This window comes from Microcebus murinus, chromosome 19, assembly GCF_040939455.1.
Source record: "Microcebus murinus isolate Inina chromosome 19, M.murinus_Inina_mat1.0, whole genome shotgun sequence".
Classification (NCBI taxonomy): domain Eukaryota; kingdom Metazoa; phylum Chordata; class Mammalia; order Primates; family Cheirogaleidae; genus Microcebus; species Microcebus murinus.
The window spans coordinates 3,123,886-3,138,643 of NC_134122.1; the positions used below are offsets into that span (position 1 = coordinate 3,123,886).

General features: G+C 52.3%; 1 protein-coding gene and 1 long non-coding RNA gene across 5 annotated transcripts in view; one reads left to right on the top strand and one right to left on the bottom strand.

The window, feature by feature from the left end:
• Positions 1–3,831: 3,831 nt before the first annotated feature.
• Positions 3,832–14,758, bottom strand: part of CREBBP (CREB binding lysine acetyltransferase) — a 136,969-nt gene continuing 126,042 nt past the window's right edge. For all 4 annotated transcript variants that reach the window (XM_075995030.1, XM_012743675.2, XM_075995029.1 and 1 more), the window contains 3 exons: positions 10,483–10,644; positions 9,885–10,166; positions 3,832–8,646 (listed from right to left, as the gene is read on the bottom strand). In XM_075995030.1, coding sequence (XP_075851145.1) covers positions 6,472–8,646; positions 9,885–10,166; positions 10,483–10,644 — 2,619 coding nt within the window. In that variant the 3' untranslated portion in view covers positions 3,832–6,471. The remainder of the gene's footprint in view (positions 8,647–9,884; positions 10,167–10,482; positions 10,645–14,758) is intronic.
• LOC142862414 (uncharacterized) lies at positions 12,124–12,800 on the top strand. Its single transcript, XR_012913473.1, has 2 exons — positions 12,124–12,190; positions 12,662–12,800. It is a non-coding gene; the product is annotated as an uncharacterized LOC142862414 (long non-coding RNA).

The following is a 14,758-nucleotide window of genomic DNA, read 5'->3' on the forward strand; positions in this document are numbered from 1 at the left end:
CGAGCCTATGGCTAATTCCTAGAGCCATCATTTTTCCAGCAGCTTTGCAAGGGCACATTCTCTGCTCAGTACGGCTTCCTGGTGGCTCCATGTCTCCAAGGCCCTGACATCCTTGGGGATTGCCCCTTTGCTTGGGCACTGACCGCCTGGATTCCAGACCGCGCAGTGTCCTGAGCAGCGCCTGCCATATTCGCAGCCTCCTTGGGTGTAAAGAGGCCCCATGGTCAGGGCTCTCGTGCGGGTCCAATGGGATGTGGCAATAAAGGGCTTTGAGCAGGTGGAAATGCAGACTGTCAGGTATTTTCCCTGACGTCTGGCCCTGAAGGTGCCAACTCCCCCAGGCATGGGGCCTGCAGCTCATGATACATGAAGGACGGAAATATGCATTTCACATCAGTTGGGCAGGTGGCCGTAGGGGAGCAAGGCACCCCTCCCCACTACTTTGTAAAAGCAAGCATGACTTGACTTCCTGTTTTATTTCCCTCACAACCTGCATTTTCCAGAAGTAAACAGTGGGGAAGGACATCTCCCTGCACCTCTTTATTCCCTGGGACAAACTACATGGTCAGGGAGCTCTTTCCAGGTAACTTGGGGTTACCCCACGGGGACACTATTGACCAACCCCAGCACTTCTCAGCCTTGGCTTTGCCCAGTCTCCTGTCTGGCTGCAGAGGACCTGAGGGTGCCAGTGGGTGCCATGTTCTTACTCAGGAAACTGAGGAAGGATTGGGAGGTCAGGAGGGCAGAGGGGACAGGAGGTTCCAGCTTAGAATTCATGCAGTGAATGAAGCCAGACAGCTACCTGGCCAACCGCTCTCCCTGCACCCACATCTATCATGAACGTTCTAAGGCAGCTTCCAAGTCCCCATGTGGGTTCTTGGTCCCCCAAGGCCTTGCTACTCTGAGTGTGGTCAAGGCCGGCGGTGTGGGCCTCGCCTGGGGGAAACTCTGCCTGTTCAGCCCTGCCCTGGACCTCGGTGCCCGCGAGGTACAGCTGGGGAAACACTCTCTGAGGAACACGCAGTGCCCAGGCAAAGGACAGGTGCATCACCTACGCTGCAGAGCCCAGGCAACCAACAGCCCCTGATGAAGAGACATTTTCCTTGTTTCCAGCAGGAGGAACCAGGTGTGGCTCTCCTGGCCTCGGGTCCTCTCACCCTTCCTCTAGGACCCGTCTCCACCCGAGGCTGCTCATCCGGAGCTTCCGGGTGAACAGGCCAGGGCCTGGCGAGCCTGCCAACCACAGCGCGCTGCAGGCAGTGGCAGGCTTGCATCATGGCGGTCCTCAGAGTCGCCCATTCTGGCGGGAGCGAGGCCTCAGCCCCGGCACACTCACATCAGTCACACTGTTTCGGACACTGGCTGCCCTCTTCCCACACGGGACCCCTTTTCCTCACCCAGAAAATTAGAATTTGGACCCGACACATCTCTCAAGGGTCAGGAGCAGCAGGAATCAGCGTCCCATGAAGCTGCGTCTGTGCTCCAGCCCCAGCCGCCCAACCCATCAGGTTCGAATGCCAGGTGGGGCCAGAGACGATGAGGAAGGGGTCTTGGCAGCAGAAAGCCTGGCTGCCAGGAGAAAGGGGGACCCCTGCACAGCCCTGGCAGGAACACAGCAAGCCACCACCCATCCCAGACTCTGCATCCCCACCCCAGGACCTCTAGACCCGGATTCTCACCCCGGCTGGGAACATTCCCTAAACATCACCACTTCCCTTGAACATCCTTTATTCTGAATTCCATGGATACACCCATGACTGCTTCAGTCACTTAGCCCTCTCGCAGGCCCTGGTGGGGAATGGACAAGGGTCACCCACAGCAGGATGCTGTGGTCAGTCACTAGGGTTGCCCAGCACTAGGGCTGTCAGTGTTCCCTTTGCTCCAGTGACAAAGCTAACCAGTGGGGACCAAACAGGCAGGATGGTCCCAAACAGGCCTTTGTATGGACTTGGTTACCACTTACTGTCTACATGGTACTGGAGGGGTTTACAGCACATTATAAATTCTCCCACTTCCCCAAGGCATCCCCAAAGTGGGCTCCAGGTGAATTTGTGGAGTACAGATGAGAGGTGGGGTGAGGACGGCTCTCGAGGCTGGAAGGAAGGCTCCTCCGCGCAAGGGTGAACGGGCCAAGCTCCTAGTCTGCCCCTTGCTGCTCTGGGAACTCGCTAAGTTAATCGCCTCTGCTTTCCTCTGTGAATACATTTAAACAGCTTTTTTTTTTTTTTTTTTTTTTTTTGAGACAGAGTCTCACTCTGTTGCCCGGGCTAGAGTGCTGTGATGTCAGCCTAGCTCACGGCAACCTCAAACTCGTGAGCTCAAGTGATCCTTCTGCCTCAGCTTCCCAAGTAGCCGGGCAGGCATGTGCCACCATGCCCGGATAATTTTTTCCTGTATATTTTTAGTTGGTCAATTAATTTCTATTTTTAGTAGAGACGGGGGTCTTACTCTTGCTCAGGCTGGTTTCGAACTCCTGACCTTGAGCAATCTGCCTGCCTCAGCCTCCCAGAGTGCTAGGATTACAGGCGTGAGCCACCACGCCCGGCCTCATTTAAGCAGCATTTCACAAATCACAGTGATGTTTCCATCTCTGCACTCGACTACCCACATGAGGAAAGCAGAATTTGGAGAACTCAAAGTTAAGGCCGAGGCCCCTGCCCGAAGCTATGAGTGATGCTTCAAGGGTCCTCCATCCCCTCAACCTCTGAGCCCACAGCCACGCTTTGCACGATCTGATCTCTCCTCCACTCTCCTGCTAAGCCCCTTAAACGTGCCTGCGATACTTTCTAAATCAAGGTGTCTCACAGCTGTCTGCTCCCTTTGAATTTTTCAGTGTAGTGAATTACCGGTGATACCAGAGCCAAAAGATTCCTAGTAAACCCTCCATAAAAGATGTGAGCATGTCGTAGCACTGTCTTACGTGCAGCTGAGACCAGCTGCAAACCATTCTTACCTACTCACCAAAGCTCCTTGGAGGCTTTGTCAGTCTGGCAATACATTCACCCAAATTTCGTTACAATTGATCTGTTTCCCTACCCTTGATTTCTACTTCATTATGAAATATTTTTGGGAGTAACACACATGGAACTAACCTGCGAGGAAGGTGTGTCTTTGTGGTCTGAGATGAAGACTTTATTCTCACACTGAGCTCCTGCACACCTGTTCGTTAGTGTTGCACCTGTGGCGTCTGCCTCCCAGCACGCTGCCCTGTGCCGCAGTACTTCCTGGTAGCAAATGACTACTAACGTGCCATCATCTCCTTAATGAAAGGTGTTTTGTGTTTAACAGTAGCTTATTTTGCCATCCAATGCTAAAAGCTTGTTTTGGTTCAAATGAAATCTTTGGTTCCATGTTACAGCATTCAAAAGAAATAGCTAGCCTGGGCAACAGTGAGACCCCATCTCTACAAAAAAAAAAAAAAAAAAAAATTTAGCCAGGCATGGTGTGCACCTTTAGTCCCAGCTGCTCAGGAGGCTGAGGCAGGAGGGTTGCCTGAGCCCGCTGTGAGCTATGATGATGCCACTGCACTCCAGCCTAGGCAACAGAGCAAGAACAAGATCCTGTCTCAAAACAAACAAACAAAAACAAAACAAAACAAAAAAAGAAATAAAAAAAGAAAATAGAAAGTGACATGTCTTCAATCTGAGATCTTAGAAGCAGCAGCAGCCTCTTCATATCAGGGTATCCAGGACATCTCATTCTATTTAACATGTTAGAATTTCAAAGACAGCACCAAACACATCTCAGATGAGACCAAAACACAACTGAGCACCTTCAATCTAATGACTAGCTGCTGAGCTCACTCTAAGTCATTAGCCAATTTGAACCATCTTTGAATCCAAGCAGTTTTACCAGCTTTTATTATAAACACCAGCACATTTCAAGTTTCCTTTTTGTGATCACAAATATAGGACTTTTTTCTTCTCCTCTTAAGTATACAGCATGAGACACAGCGTAGGGGCTTTCCAGCTTTCTTACAGAAATTTCCCCAGGACAAGCTTAGGGTTAGTATCCACAGACCACACCCTCAGCCACATCCTTTGACATCTGGATTGCCCAAGACAGTTGCACAGGATGCAAACTCCCAAGATGAGGTTGGTACATAAAGTTTTGAATCCCAAGATAACCTGAAAAAGATGCCCCCCACCGCCCAAAACCAAACGCTGCACATCCAGGAGCGCGCCGCTTTCCGAGCGTGGGCCTGCAGCCCCTCTAGGGCTCCGACCTGCCTCGTCTGAACACAGGACCTAGGTTTCCCCACTGGTGGAAAAGGCGATTGTGAAGACAACGGTTGACTGTGCAAGAACCCAGCAAACTGAACAAGGACAACAGACCTTCCCTTTTGGGATAAAAAAGGAGATGGGGGTTGGTAGGGGTGCTAAATGGTCTTTTTCTTACCTGGTTTAACCAAGTTACATTTTAAAACTCAAGATTCAAAACTGTGCTAAAACTAGATTGCACTCTTCCAATTTCTTAGCTTTCCTCAAATTTAGATTCCCAAACCAAGAATTCAAGTATTTTAAAAATATCTCTGTGAACATAAGGGCCCAAAGGGAAGCTATTTGGGCCACGATTTCTACATTTACCACACAGCCCCTCCATGTCTGCGTCCAGACCACCCTTCGGTTGGAAGACGAGGGATGAAGAGTCCCCTGGGGGCCACAGACTGGAGATTAACTTCAGCTCTTCTGTGACCATCCTCCTCTTAGAAGTGAGTCTTACATTTTTTTGTGGACTTGTCCCCAGCCAGGGGACCTGGAATTGGACCCCCAGGGGAGATGGTGGGACCACGTGGCTGAGTACCAGTGTCCTTTAAGTGGGGGCCTTTTCCCACATCAAGGACTGGAGAGACCTGTGCTCCAGAGCGCCTGCCCCTCAGCAGTCTCCAGGCTGGCACTTGCCCGTGTTTTCTCAAGGAGGGTGGGCCCCAGGGTCAGGCCACGCGGTGTGTCCCACGTGGGGAAGCAGGATGTTGGGGGAAGTCAGGAAGCACCTTGAACCCCTGGAGCACCCTTTGCATCAGTTCTGGGATTTAGGTACAGGGGTGGGAGCTGCCTGAATGCAGCGCAGGAAACCCTCGCAGACAGAAGCAGCTACAGGGAGGGGGCGGGAAGCAAAGTGCTGTTTCAGACCAACTGTGTCGCTGACCGTGTGAGTGACATTCACCTGTGAGCATCCAACGTGTGGGGCCAGCGCCAAGCTGCCTGTCTCAGTCTCTGGGAAGAAAACCCTTCAGGCGGCTGCTCAGCCCGGGACACGTTTCCCAGTTGCCACCCGTGTCGCCACCACGACCACAGCCCCGGTCTCTCCGCTGTGAGTGAACAACCAGAACCATGTCTTACAAAGAACAGACTCCAAAAATATATATAAATAAATAAAAACCTTAAACATTCTTACAGGGATCTTAAAGAACAGAATACATGTTAAAAACTTCAGTAATTTATATCAATTTTAAGCGGTACTTTATATACAATGGGGAAAAAAACACATGCATAGTCCAAATACAATGTTGAAAACAGCATTTTCATAACAAAAAAAACCCCGAACACTAAGTGTTAATACCATGTACATGAATTCAAGAAGGACCACCCTTTTTGTCTGTTGCACACAGTTTATTTAACAATATGATATAAGAAATGAGTTGGTACTTTACCATTCTATACAGTGATTGAATCTTCTCGAATTTTCTTATTTATAGTAATTATAGCGCTTGCATGATTTACACTAGAATTGCTTTTCCTCATTTCAAGTTTCACGTAGAAGAAAGAAAAGAATGCTCTTCTCTATTAACATCAGCATGGTCTAAGAGAGTGATCATCCCTATTTTTTGACTAAAACCAGTTTTATCAGAGAAACAAAGCAACAATTTCTACATCTGCAAGACAAGAGTTTGGCTTAAGCCAGTATGTATAGATAGATGTGTGTGGGTGTGTGTACGTGTGTGTGCACGCCGGAGTCAATTCCTATCGTCCAGGGGTAATACTTGGAGACGCCCACAGAGTTCACTATAGAAAAAAATCTTCCCGAAACATCAGAAAGTTACCGGGATACATTATAAGTTTGCATTATTTCAGGAATCAGTTTCTGAATATTATTTTTCTTCTCACTTTTAAACATAAATGTTTAAAGTCTTGAAAATACAAATAAAAAATATGAATATAATGAACTGTTTTTTCCCATTAAAAAAAGGCATGAGTCACCAGCAATGACGACAAAAAGAATCCAAACAAAACCCCCCTCCCCCCAAACAAAAACAAAACGGAAAAAAAAAAGAGAGAGACCAGATATTTAAATCAACTGGTTTTTAACAAAAAAATATATTCTTTGTATTGTTTCTTTAAACATCAATCCACCCTTCCACGGCTTGGAAGTAGCAGTTCCATCTAGGAATAAAAAGATCCTAGATGCCTGGATTTTCAGTACAAAAAGTCCAAGAACATGAAAGGGAAAAAAAGTGATGCTCTCATAATGCTACAAGCCCTCCACAAACTTCTCTAACGTGTCTCCTGTGGTGTCCCCAACCAGGGACAGTTCATTGGACAGTGCGCTCCTGCTAGGGGTGTTCAGCTGAGGGAGCATTGCACTCTGTTCGGGGTTCCCCAAGTGTCCCTGATCTATGGAGCTGGCCATGGTGACTGCGAGTCCGGGGTGGGGGGAACCAGTCTGGGGCGAGACGTGGTGTGGTGAAGGCTGGGGCTGTATCCGTGGTGATGGGCTGGAATGTGGAGGCTGGGACTGGGGCCGCGGAGACTGGACAGGGGCTGGAGACCGCACCTGGTTACTAAGGGACGTGGCGATCTGCTGGCCAGGGAGGTGCGAGGCTTGTGGCTGTCCTGAGAGCATGTGCTGCTGGGGGCTCCTGGGGTTGGGCTGGCCCGGGGACCCGATCTGCTGCTTCATCTGCTGCTGCTGCAGAATCCGCTGCTGCAGGGCCTGCTGGATGTTGGGGGTGCTGTCTGCCCCCAGCCCCGGCTGCCCCATCTGGCCGAGCTGTCCCATCTGAGCCGCCATCTGGCCCATGGAGCTGCCCTGGATAGGGAGATGTTGTTGCATCCGCTGCTGCTGCATGGACGGCGGGTAGCCTCCGGGTCCTTGAGGCTGCTGGAACTGGCTGTGCCCTGCCATGCCCCCGGCCATGCCAGCACTCCCTTGCTGCAGCTGTTGCTGTTGCTGTTGCTGCTGCTGCTGCTGCTGCTGCTGTTGCTGCTGTTGTTGCTGCTGCTGCAGCAGCTGCCTCCTCAGCATTTCTCGGTACTGTGGATTCATACTCGCCATGTTGGGGTTGTGTCCTGGGTTCATGATGTTCAGGGCCTGGCCCTGGGGGTTCAGGCCCCCCATCGTCTGCTGCTGTGGAGGCACACCGGGCCGCGGTACGCCGGCTTGCATGGCATTCAGGTTCTGCAGGCCAGGCTGTTGGTGCATGCCGGGCTGGGACTGGAGGCCGGGCTGGGGCTGGAGGCCGGGCTGGGGCTGCATGCCGGGCTGGTTGGCCACGTACTTGGCTGTGCGCTGTTTGATGAAAGCTGCCATTAGCTGTGGATTTGATTTGAGAATATTCAGCACCTGCTGCTGCTGCTGAGGGGAGCTGGGCGACTTCAGGGTCCGCAGCAAGTCTTGCAGAGCGCTGGGTGAGATGCTTCTGGGTGGCTGCACATTGGGCATCCGGGGCCCGGCCACGGCCGCCTGTGCCTGCATGGACATCACAGGCCTGGGCATTCCTGGCATTGGCTGCTGCTGGGGGATGGGCGCCTGCTGCCACTGCCCAGGTGGCATGCTGGGCATGACAGGCCCGCTCACCTGGTTAGGTCGGGGCACATTTAGGCCCACGGGGGCCATCTGGCTCCCTGGGGTCCCCATGCCCGTGCGCCCCGGGGGCATGCCGTTGTTGATGTTCACCCGGTACAGGTGCTGCTGCTGCTGGGCCTCACGCTCGATCTGCCGCGCCGCTTCCACTGCCGCAGGCGGGGGCTGGGCGGGGGGTGGGGGCGCCGGCACCTGGCTGGTGGGCTTCCCTGCGGACACCGTCGTGGGGGGCTGAGTCCGGGCCACGCTGGGGAAGCCGGCTGGTGACATGCTCACAGGCGAGGGCTGGGGCTGGGCAGGGGGCTGTGGCGTCTGGGGTGTACTGGGCTGCTGTGTGGGGGTGCCGGGCGGTGCTGAGGTAGGAGAAGGCAAACTCTGCTGAGGCACATTGCGGGTGTTCATGGTGGCCATCCGCCGGCGCATGAGCTGGGCTTGCTGCAGGCGGTGCTGGATCTGCTGCTGGCGGAGCTTGTGTTTGATGTTGAGGCAGAAGGGCACGGGGCATTTGTTCTCTTGGCAGTGTTTGGCGTGGTAGCAGCACAGGGCGATGAGCTGTTTGCACACCGGGCAGCCCCCGTTGGTCTTGCGCTTGCAGCCCTTGGTGTGCTGCACTACCCGCTTCATCTTCTGGCAGGACGGCAGCGAGCAGTTGGCGTTGCGGCACTGGCACGCGTGCACCAGCGACTGGATGCAGCGCTGGATGCTCAGCCGCCGCGACTCCTGGGGGCTCTTGGACTGCGGCTCACCCTGGCTGCTGCCCTCATCGTCCAGGCCCAGCCCCCACTTCACCATCTTGTGGGCGTGGCTCTTCGTGTTGTAGCAGTTGATGCAGAGGTCATAGTCCTGCAAGCAGAGGAGGGACAGACAGCATCAGCATGAGCCCACATGACCAGACACTCTGGCCGCCCCTCCCCACCACCAGGCCTGTGCCTGGGACAGGATCAGATGGCGAACGTGTCACCCACTCAGGACCTTCGCTCCTGGGAACAGCTCAGAAGGCTCCCAAGACAATCTGACCTGTGTTCTGAGACCCTCCTGACTTGCCAGCTCATGGACTTGGTATCTGCTTGAGGCTCACGCACAGTGGACACCAGCCTGTGTGTCCTGTGACCTGCATCAGGACACTGCCATGTCCCATCCCGCCCCTAAGTCCACACCGTGCAGCCCAGCAGTCAGAGGATGAGGGATGCTGTGGCCATTTCTTCCGAAGTGCTGCCAAAAGCCACAAAGTGCCTTTCCCCAGGAAGAAGGCTGCGGGCTCAGAGTGCCAAATGGTCCTTCCCCAGTGTAGAAGCCCAAGTTTCTAAAAACTGCTTGTTCCTGTAAACTGAGAAAATGAAGCACTAAATCTGAAGTCTGGAGCCCCAAGGCCAGGTATGATAACCATGTCCACAGAAAAGACATGAAAATCCCAGGATGAAGAATCAGTAAGATGACACAGGAGGCTGAAGTTGGAAAAACAGAAGAGGCATTTAAAAGTGGGGAAAGAAGGCCCTTGCCCTGCTCTCCCCAGAGATTAAAGCTGCTCTAGTCTGGCAGGTGACTATGAATTGTCCTGAAAGGAAGGAGGTGACAGTGGGGAGGGGGGTTCCTGTAACTGTCTGTACAAAGGAAGGCAGAGGGCCAGCACAGCTGGCTCAGCCTACAGGAGGGAAGGCCGAAACCACTTCACAATGGGGCCAGACTTCTGCAGAGGCAACCAGTGAGCACGGCCACGGTCCAGCAGGATAAGCAGGAGGGGGTTCCTGACCCTGAGCAAAGGTGCCCAACCTGCCAGTAGGGCAGAGCGCACCCCAACCCCTCAGCAGGGCTGGAAATGGAGGCATGAGAAGGGGGCAGACAGGTCAGAATTCCCAAAAGAAGCCAAGTGCCCTGAGCCCTTTCTCCACGCCTGCTCCCGACACCGAGCGGATGTTAATGAAACACAGGAGGATGAGCCTCCGGCCTCCTGGCTGTCTGCTCGTTCTGGGGGAGTCCATGTGAACACCGCTGAGCATGGACACCAGCTCCGGCATCCATGGGAAGGGACGCCGTCAAAAGACCTAGCACAGGCTGTTGGGGTGAGGGAGGGCGGGGCCTACCTCGCACACAGTGCAGTGCCAGCGTGTCTCCACATGGTGCTTGCACTCGTTGCAGGTGTAGACGAAGCGGTCCTGGCCCTGGGTGTGCAGCTCCACCAACATACACAGTGTGGACCACTTGGAGCGGCGCAAGGAGGAGAATTCCCAGTGCTTGTCTCTGGCGAGGGTGAGGAAGGCGTCGCGCCCATCCATAAGGTCACAGCTGAGCAGGGGGTCGGGGTCAACGATGGGGGGCAGGGTGTTGATGACAGGCCCAGCGTGCAGGTGGATCACAAAGAAGACCTGCAGGAGAGGAGCAGCTGTAGCCCCACAGAGAGGTGGTGGCACCCTGACGGCGAGCTCCGCGCAGGCGCAGGGCTACCTGCCTGCAGAACGGGAAGGCGGCTGAGCCCAAGGTCTGCCTGAGGGGCCCCGCTCCCTGGATACAACAGAACTGCTGACATGTCATGTGACATCACCAAACGCTAGATCTGCCTCCTCAGGGCTGGCCCTCCCTCCCACCGCAGCCCCGCACGGGGAGCCCAGGTCTCACAGTCACACGCCTTCCCCTCCTCTGGGCCCTGACAAGCCTGAGACCCTTGGCTGCCTGTGCCTCTACCTCCTTGTGCTTCTCCATGGTGGCATAGAGCTTCTGCGACAGGTCGTTGGACACGTTGGGCATGCTGGGCTTCTTCTTGTTGGCTCGGCTGATGCTGCTTTTATTCTTGTTGGTTTTCTTGTTGTTCTTTTTCTTGGCATTCTTGCTGTCACCCTGACTGCCCTGCAACAACAGGCAACAATGTCATAAGGCCAGCTTCCTCTACATGCCTAGCTTTGAGGCCCAGCTCCTAGGCCATGGGGTCTCCAGGAAGCCCAGCCCAAGGCAGGTGACCACTGGGCAGGTGCCCACCTGTACACAGCCACATGTGGGCTGCAGGCACACCGCTGTCTGCAAAAGCAAGGCTGTCCTCCGACAGGCCAGTGCCATTTTCAATTCTATTTCACATTCCCTCTACAGGGAAGAACAGATCTGGAACGCTAGTTCAGAAACTAACAAATGAGAAAAAGGGGAGGCCATTGGAGGTTCTATATCACAGCTCACACGTCAGTAGCTTTTCTGCTCGAGAAAGGCTCTATGCAGCCAGCGTGAGTGTTTGGCAGAGACAAAGGTGCTGGGTAGCCACACTGGTAGGCGCAGGGACTCCAGCAGCTCTGCAGGGCCCACTCAAGGCCCACCCCAGGGCACGACCCCCCACAGTCCTTCCGCTGGGCCTACCCCACCCAGCGCGCCTTCCACTGCACTTTATTCCAAAAGGGTCTCACTCCTCAGTCCAAGTGCTCCTCCTCTGAAAGAACTTGGGCTTGTTATTTGTTTAGATTTTGAGGTAGAAAACTTAAACCAGATTTGGCCCAGGGAACTTCATTTTTTTATTATTATTATTTTATTTTTGAGACAGAGGCTCACTCTGTTGCCCAGGCTAGAGTGAGTGCCGTGGCGTCAGCCTAGCTCACAGCAACCTCAAACTCCTGGGCTCAAGCAATCCTGCTGCCTCAGTGCTGGGACTACAGGCATGCGCCACCATGCCCGGCTAATTTTTTCTCTATATATTAGTTGGCCAATTAATTTCTTTCTATTTATAGTAGAGACGGGGTCTCGCTCTTGCTCAGGTTAGTTTTGAACTCCTGGACTCAAACAATCTGCCCACCTCGGCCTCCCAGAGAGCTAGGATTACAGGTGTGAGCCACCGCACCCGGCTTATTTTAAATTAATCTACTTTCTTTTTTCTTTTTTTTTACTCATAGGATTGAGAGAATTTCATTTTTAACAAGAGGAGAGACAAATTCTGGGTGCACAAAATGAATGTCAGTTCAGGGGAGGAACCTAACTGCACCCCATGGCACGGGCAGGAGCCTGGGCCAGTGCCTGCACAGAAAGGAGCCTGAAGAGACATGATTGAATGTTGTGTGGGGTCCTGAGTGGGATTCTGGGACACAAAAGGGAGAGCAAGGAGAAACAGAGGAAATCTGAACAAAGTGTGAACTTTAGTTAATAATAATGTATCAATATTGGATCATTAATTGCAACAAATGTAAGATATTAGTAACACGAGAAATTGGGCACTGGAGCATACTAGACAACTTCGCTCAATTTTTCTGTAAGCCTTACAACTCTTCTAAAGAATGAAGTCTCTTTTTAAATTTTTTTTTTGAGAGACAGTGTCTCTCTCACTGTGTCACCCAGATTGGAGTGCAGTGGCATCATCATAGCTCACTGCAGCCTCCAACTCCTGGGCTCAGGTCATCCTCCCACCTTAGCCTCCCAAGTAGCTGGGACTATAGGTGTGTGCCATCAGGCTCAGCTAATTTTTTTAATTTTTTGTAGAGATAGGGTCTTGCTATGTTTCTGAGGCTGGTCTTGAACTTCTGGCCTCAAATGATCCTCTGATCTCGGCCTACCAAAGTATTGAGATTATAGGCATGAGCCACCACACCTGGTCAAATTAAATCTATTTCTTTTTTTAAGAGACAAGGTCTCGCTCTGTCACCCTATTTTTAAGAAATTACAAAAGAAAAACATCCACTACTGGCCGGGCGTGGTGGCTCACGCCTGTAATCCTAGCTCTCTGAGAGGCTGAGGTGGGCGGATTGCTCGAGGTCGGGAGTTCGAAACCAGCCCGAGCAAGAGCGAGACCCCCGTCTCTACTATAAATACAAAGAAATTAATTGGCCAACTAATATATAGAGAAAAAATTAGCCGGGTATGGTGGTACATGCCTGTAGTCCCAGCTACTCAGGAGGCTGAGGCAGAAAAATTGCTTGAGCCCAGGAGTTTGAGGTTGCTGTGAGCTAGGCTGATGCCATGGCACTCACTCTAGCCTGGGCAACAAAGTGAGACTCTGTCTCAAAAAAAAAAAAAAAAAAAAAAAAAGAACGAAAGAGCCGGGCGCGGTGGCTCACGCCTGTAATCCTAGCTCTCTGGGAGGCTGAGGCGGGCGGATTGCTCGAGGTCAGGAGTTCGAAATCAGCCTGAGCAAGAGCGAGACCCCGTCTCTATTATAAATACAAAGAAATTAATTGGCCAACTAATATATATAGAAAAAATTAGCCGGGCATGGTGGCGCATGCCTGTAGTCCCAGCTACTTGGGGAGGCTGAGGCAGGAGGATTGCTTGAGCCCAGGAGTTTGAGGTTGCTGTGAGCTAGGCTGACGCCATGGCACTCACTCTAGCCTGGGCAACAAAGCGAGACTCTGTCTCAAAAAAAAAAAAAAAAAAAGAACGAAAGAAAGAAAGAAAAAGAAAAATATCCACTGCATAAAATTAAGAAAATACTGTCAGATAACAAAAAAAAGTGGGTTTTTTTGGCTATTGAGTACAATGGCATTTTATCTTTTTCCTCTTAGAATTTTACCTGTGCACATCTGTATTTGTGTATGTAATTTTTCTTCATAAAGTTGGGATTATATATATGAAGGTACATCCTGTTTGTTTTCCCACTTAACACTACTGCAAGCATTTCCCTGTTTCCCTGACTTGAGAACATAATTTTTAATGGCAAAGCAGCATTCCACCTCAAGAGCTGGCCACAACTGAAGTTAACTCGCACTGAGAAAGGCTAGTCCTCGCCACCGCCGCTACAAACTGGACACACGCGGAGCAGCAGGCCTATCTGCCAACACCTGGGCATCCTGCCCTCCCCTGTCTATCTCCATCTTCTCGACAGCCCCATCACCGACCTGCCACGGCAGGTGTGCCCTCCCTGGGTGGGACACAGTTCAGGCCTGCATCCTCCGCAGAGCCCTCCTCACACAGCAGGACCTGCGCTGCATCCCTGTGCTCTGCGTTTCCAAGAGCTCAGCAGTCAGGGTACTGACTCTAACCTGGCACCAGAGGCTTCCACGCCTGGTGGCCTACATTCCCTTCCCTGCATTCATTCTACCTCTGCCCCGTGCAGGCCCCGGATGCACAGTTTTGACCCAGGCCACCTCCCTGAGACGTCTGGCACAGTTCAGAAAGCCCCCGGTTTCTGCAACATCTATTTCTCTCTTATGCTGTACTCTAAGCAGGCCACTGAAATTCTGCCCACCTTTCAAAGGTCGGCGTGAGTGTGGGCTTCCGGACACCCTCCCGAATCGGCCTGAGGAGGAGGAAGAACTGCTCAAGCATTAAGTCACCAGACACTGGTGAGGACCAGCCTCACTCCAAAGAGTGAGCAGAAGATGGATCTGCTCGGGAGGCCTCAGCGAGAAGAAGTAAAAAAATAACAGTCCTAGAGCTCTTCTCAGGAACCACCTGGACATAAACTGGTGTCACATCCTGGTCCATGTTTTCTCTGTTCTGCTAGAGGCTAAGGGCTGTCCTACAAGCGACATGCTCTAAGGCAGGGGTCTCAAACTTTTTAAACGGGGCCAGTTCACTGTCCTTCAGACCATTGGAGGGCCGGGCTATAGTTTTAAAAAACTATGAACAAATTCATATGCACACTGCACATATCTTATTTTGAAGTAAAAAACCAAATGGGCAAAAACACCCACATGTGGCCCGTGGGCTATAGTTTGAGGATGCCTGCTCTAAGGCGCAGTGTCTGGCATGTGGCAGCCACTCGACAATCACTTGTGCGCCAAGTGTGAGTGTGACAGGCAGTGCAGCTCACCCAGAGGCCCCATCTCCCACCCCTCCCCCTCTAGGATGCGGAGCACTACGTCCTCCGCCAGGTCTTGCACCCACAGCCCCAGCTTCCTCAGGGCAGCTCCTGCAACACTGACTCATAGGAACAGTCTCAACTCATGGCTCTTCCTCACAGGCCACAGAGACCTATCCCAAGTTCTGGGGTTGCTACCCTCAAAATTCATCATTTTCCACACATCTGCTGCTGTGAACTGAATTTATGCCACCA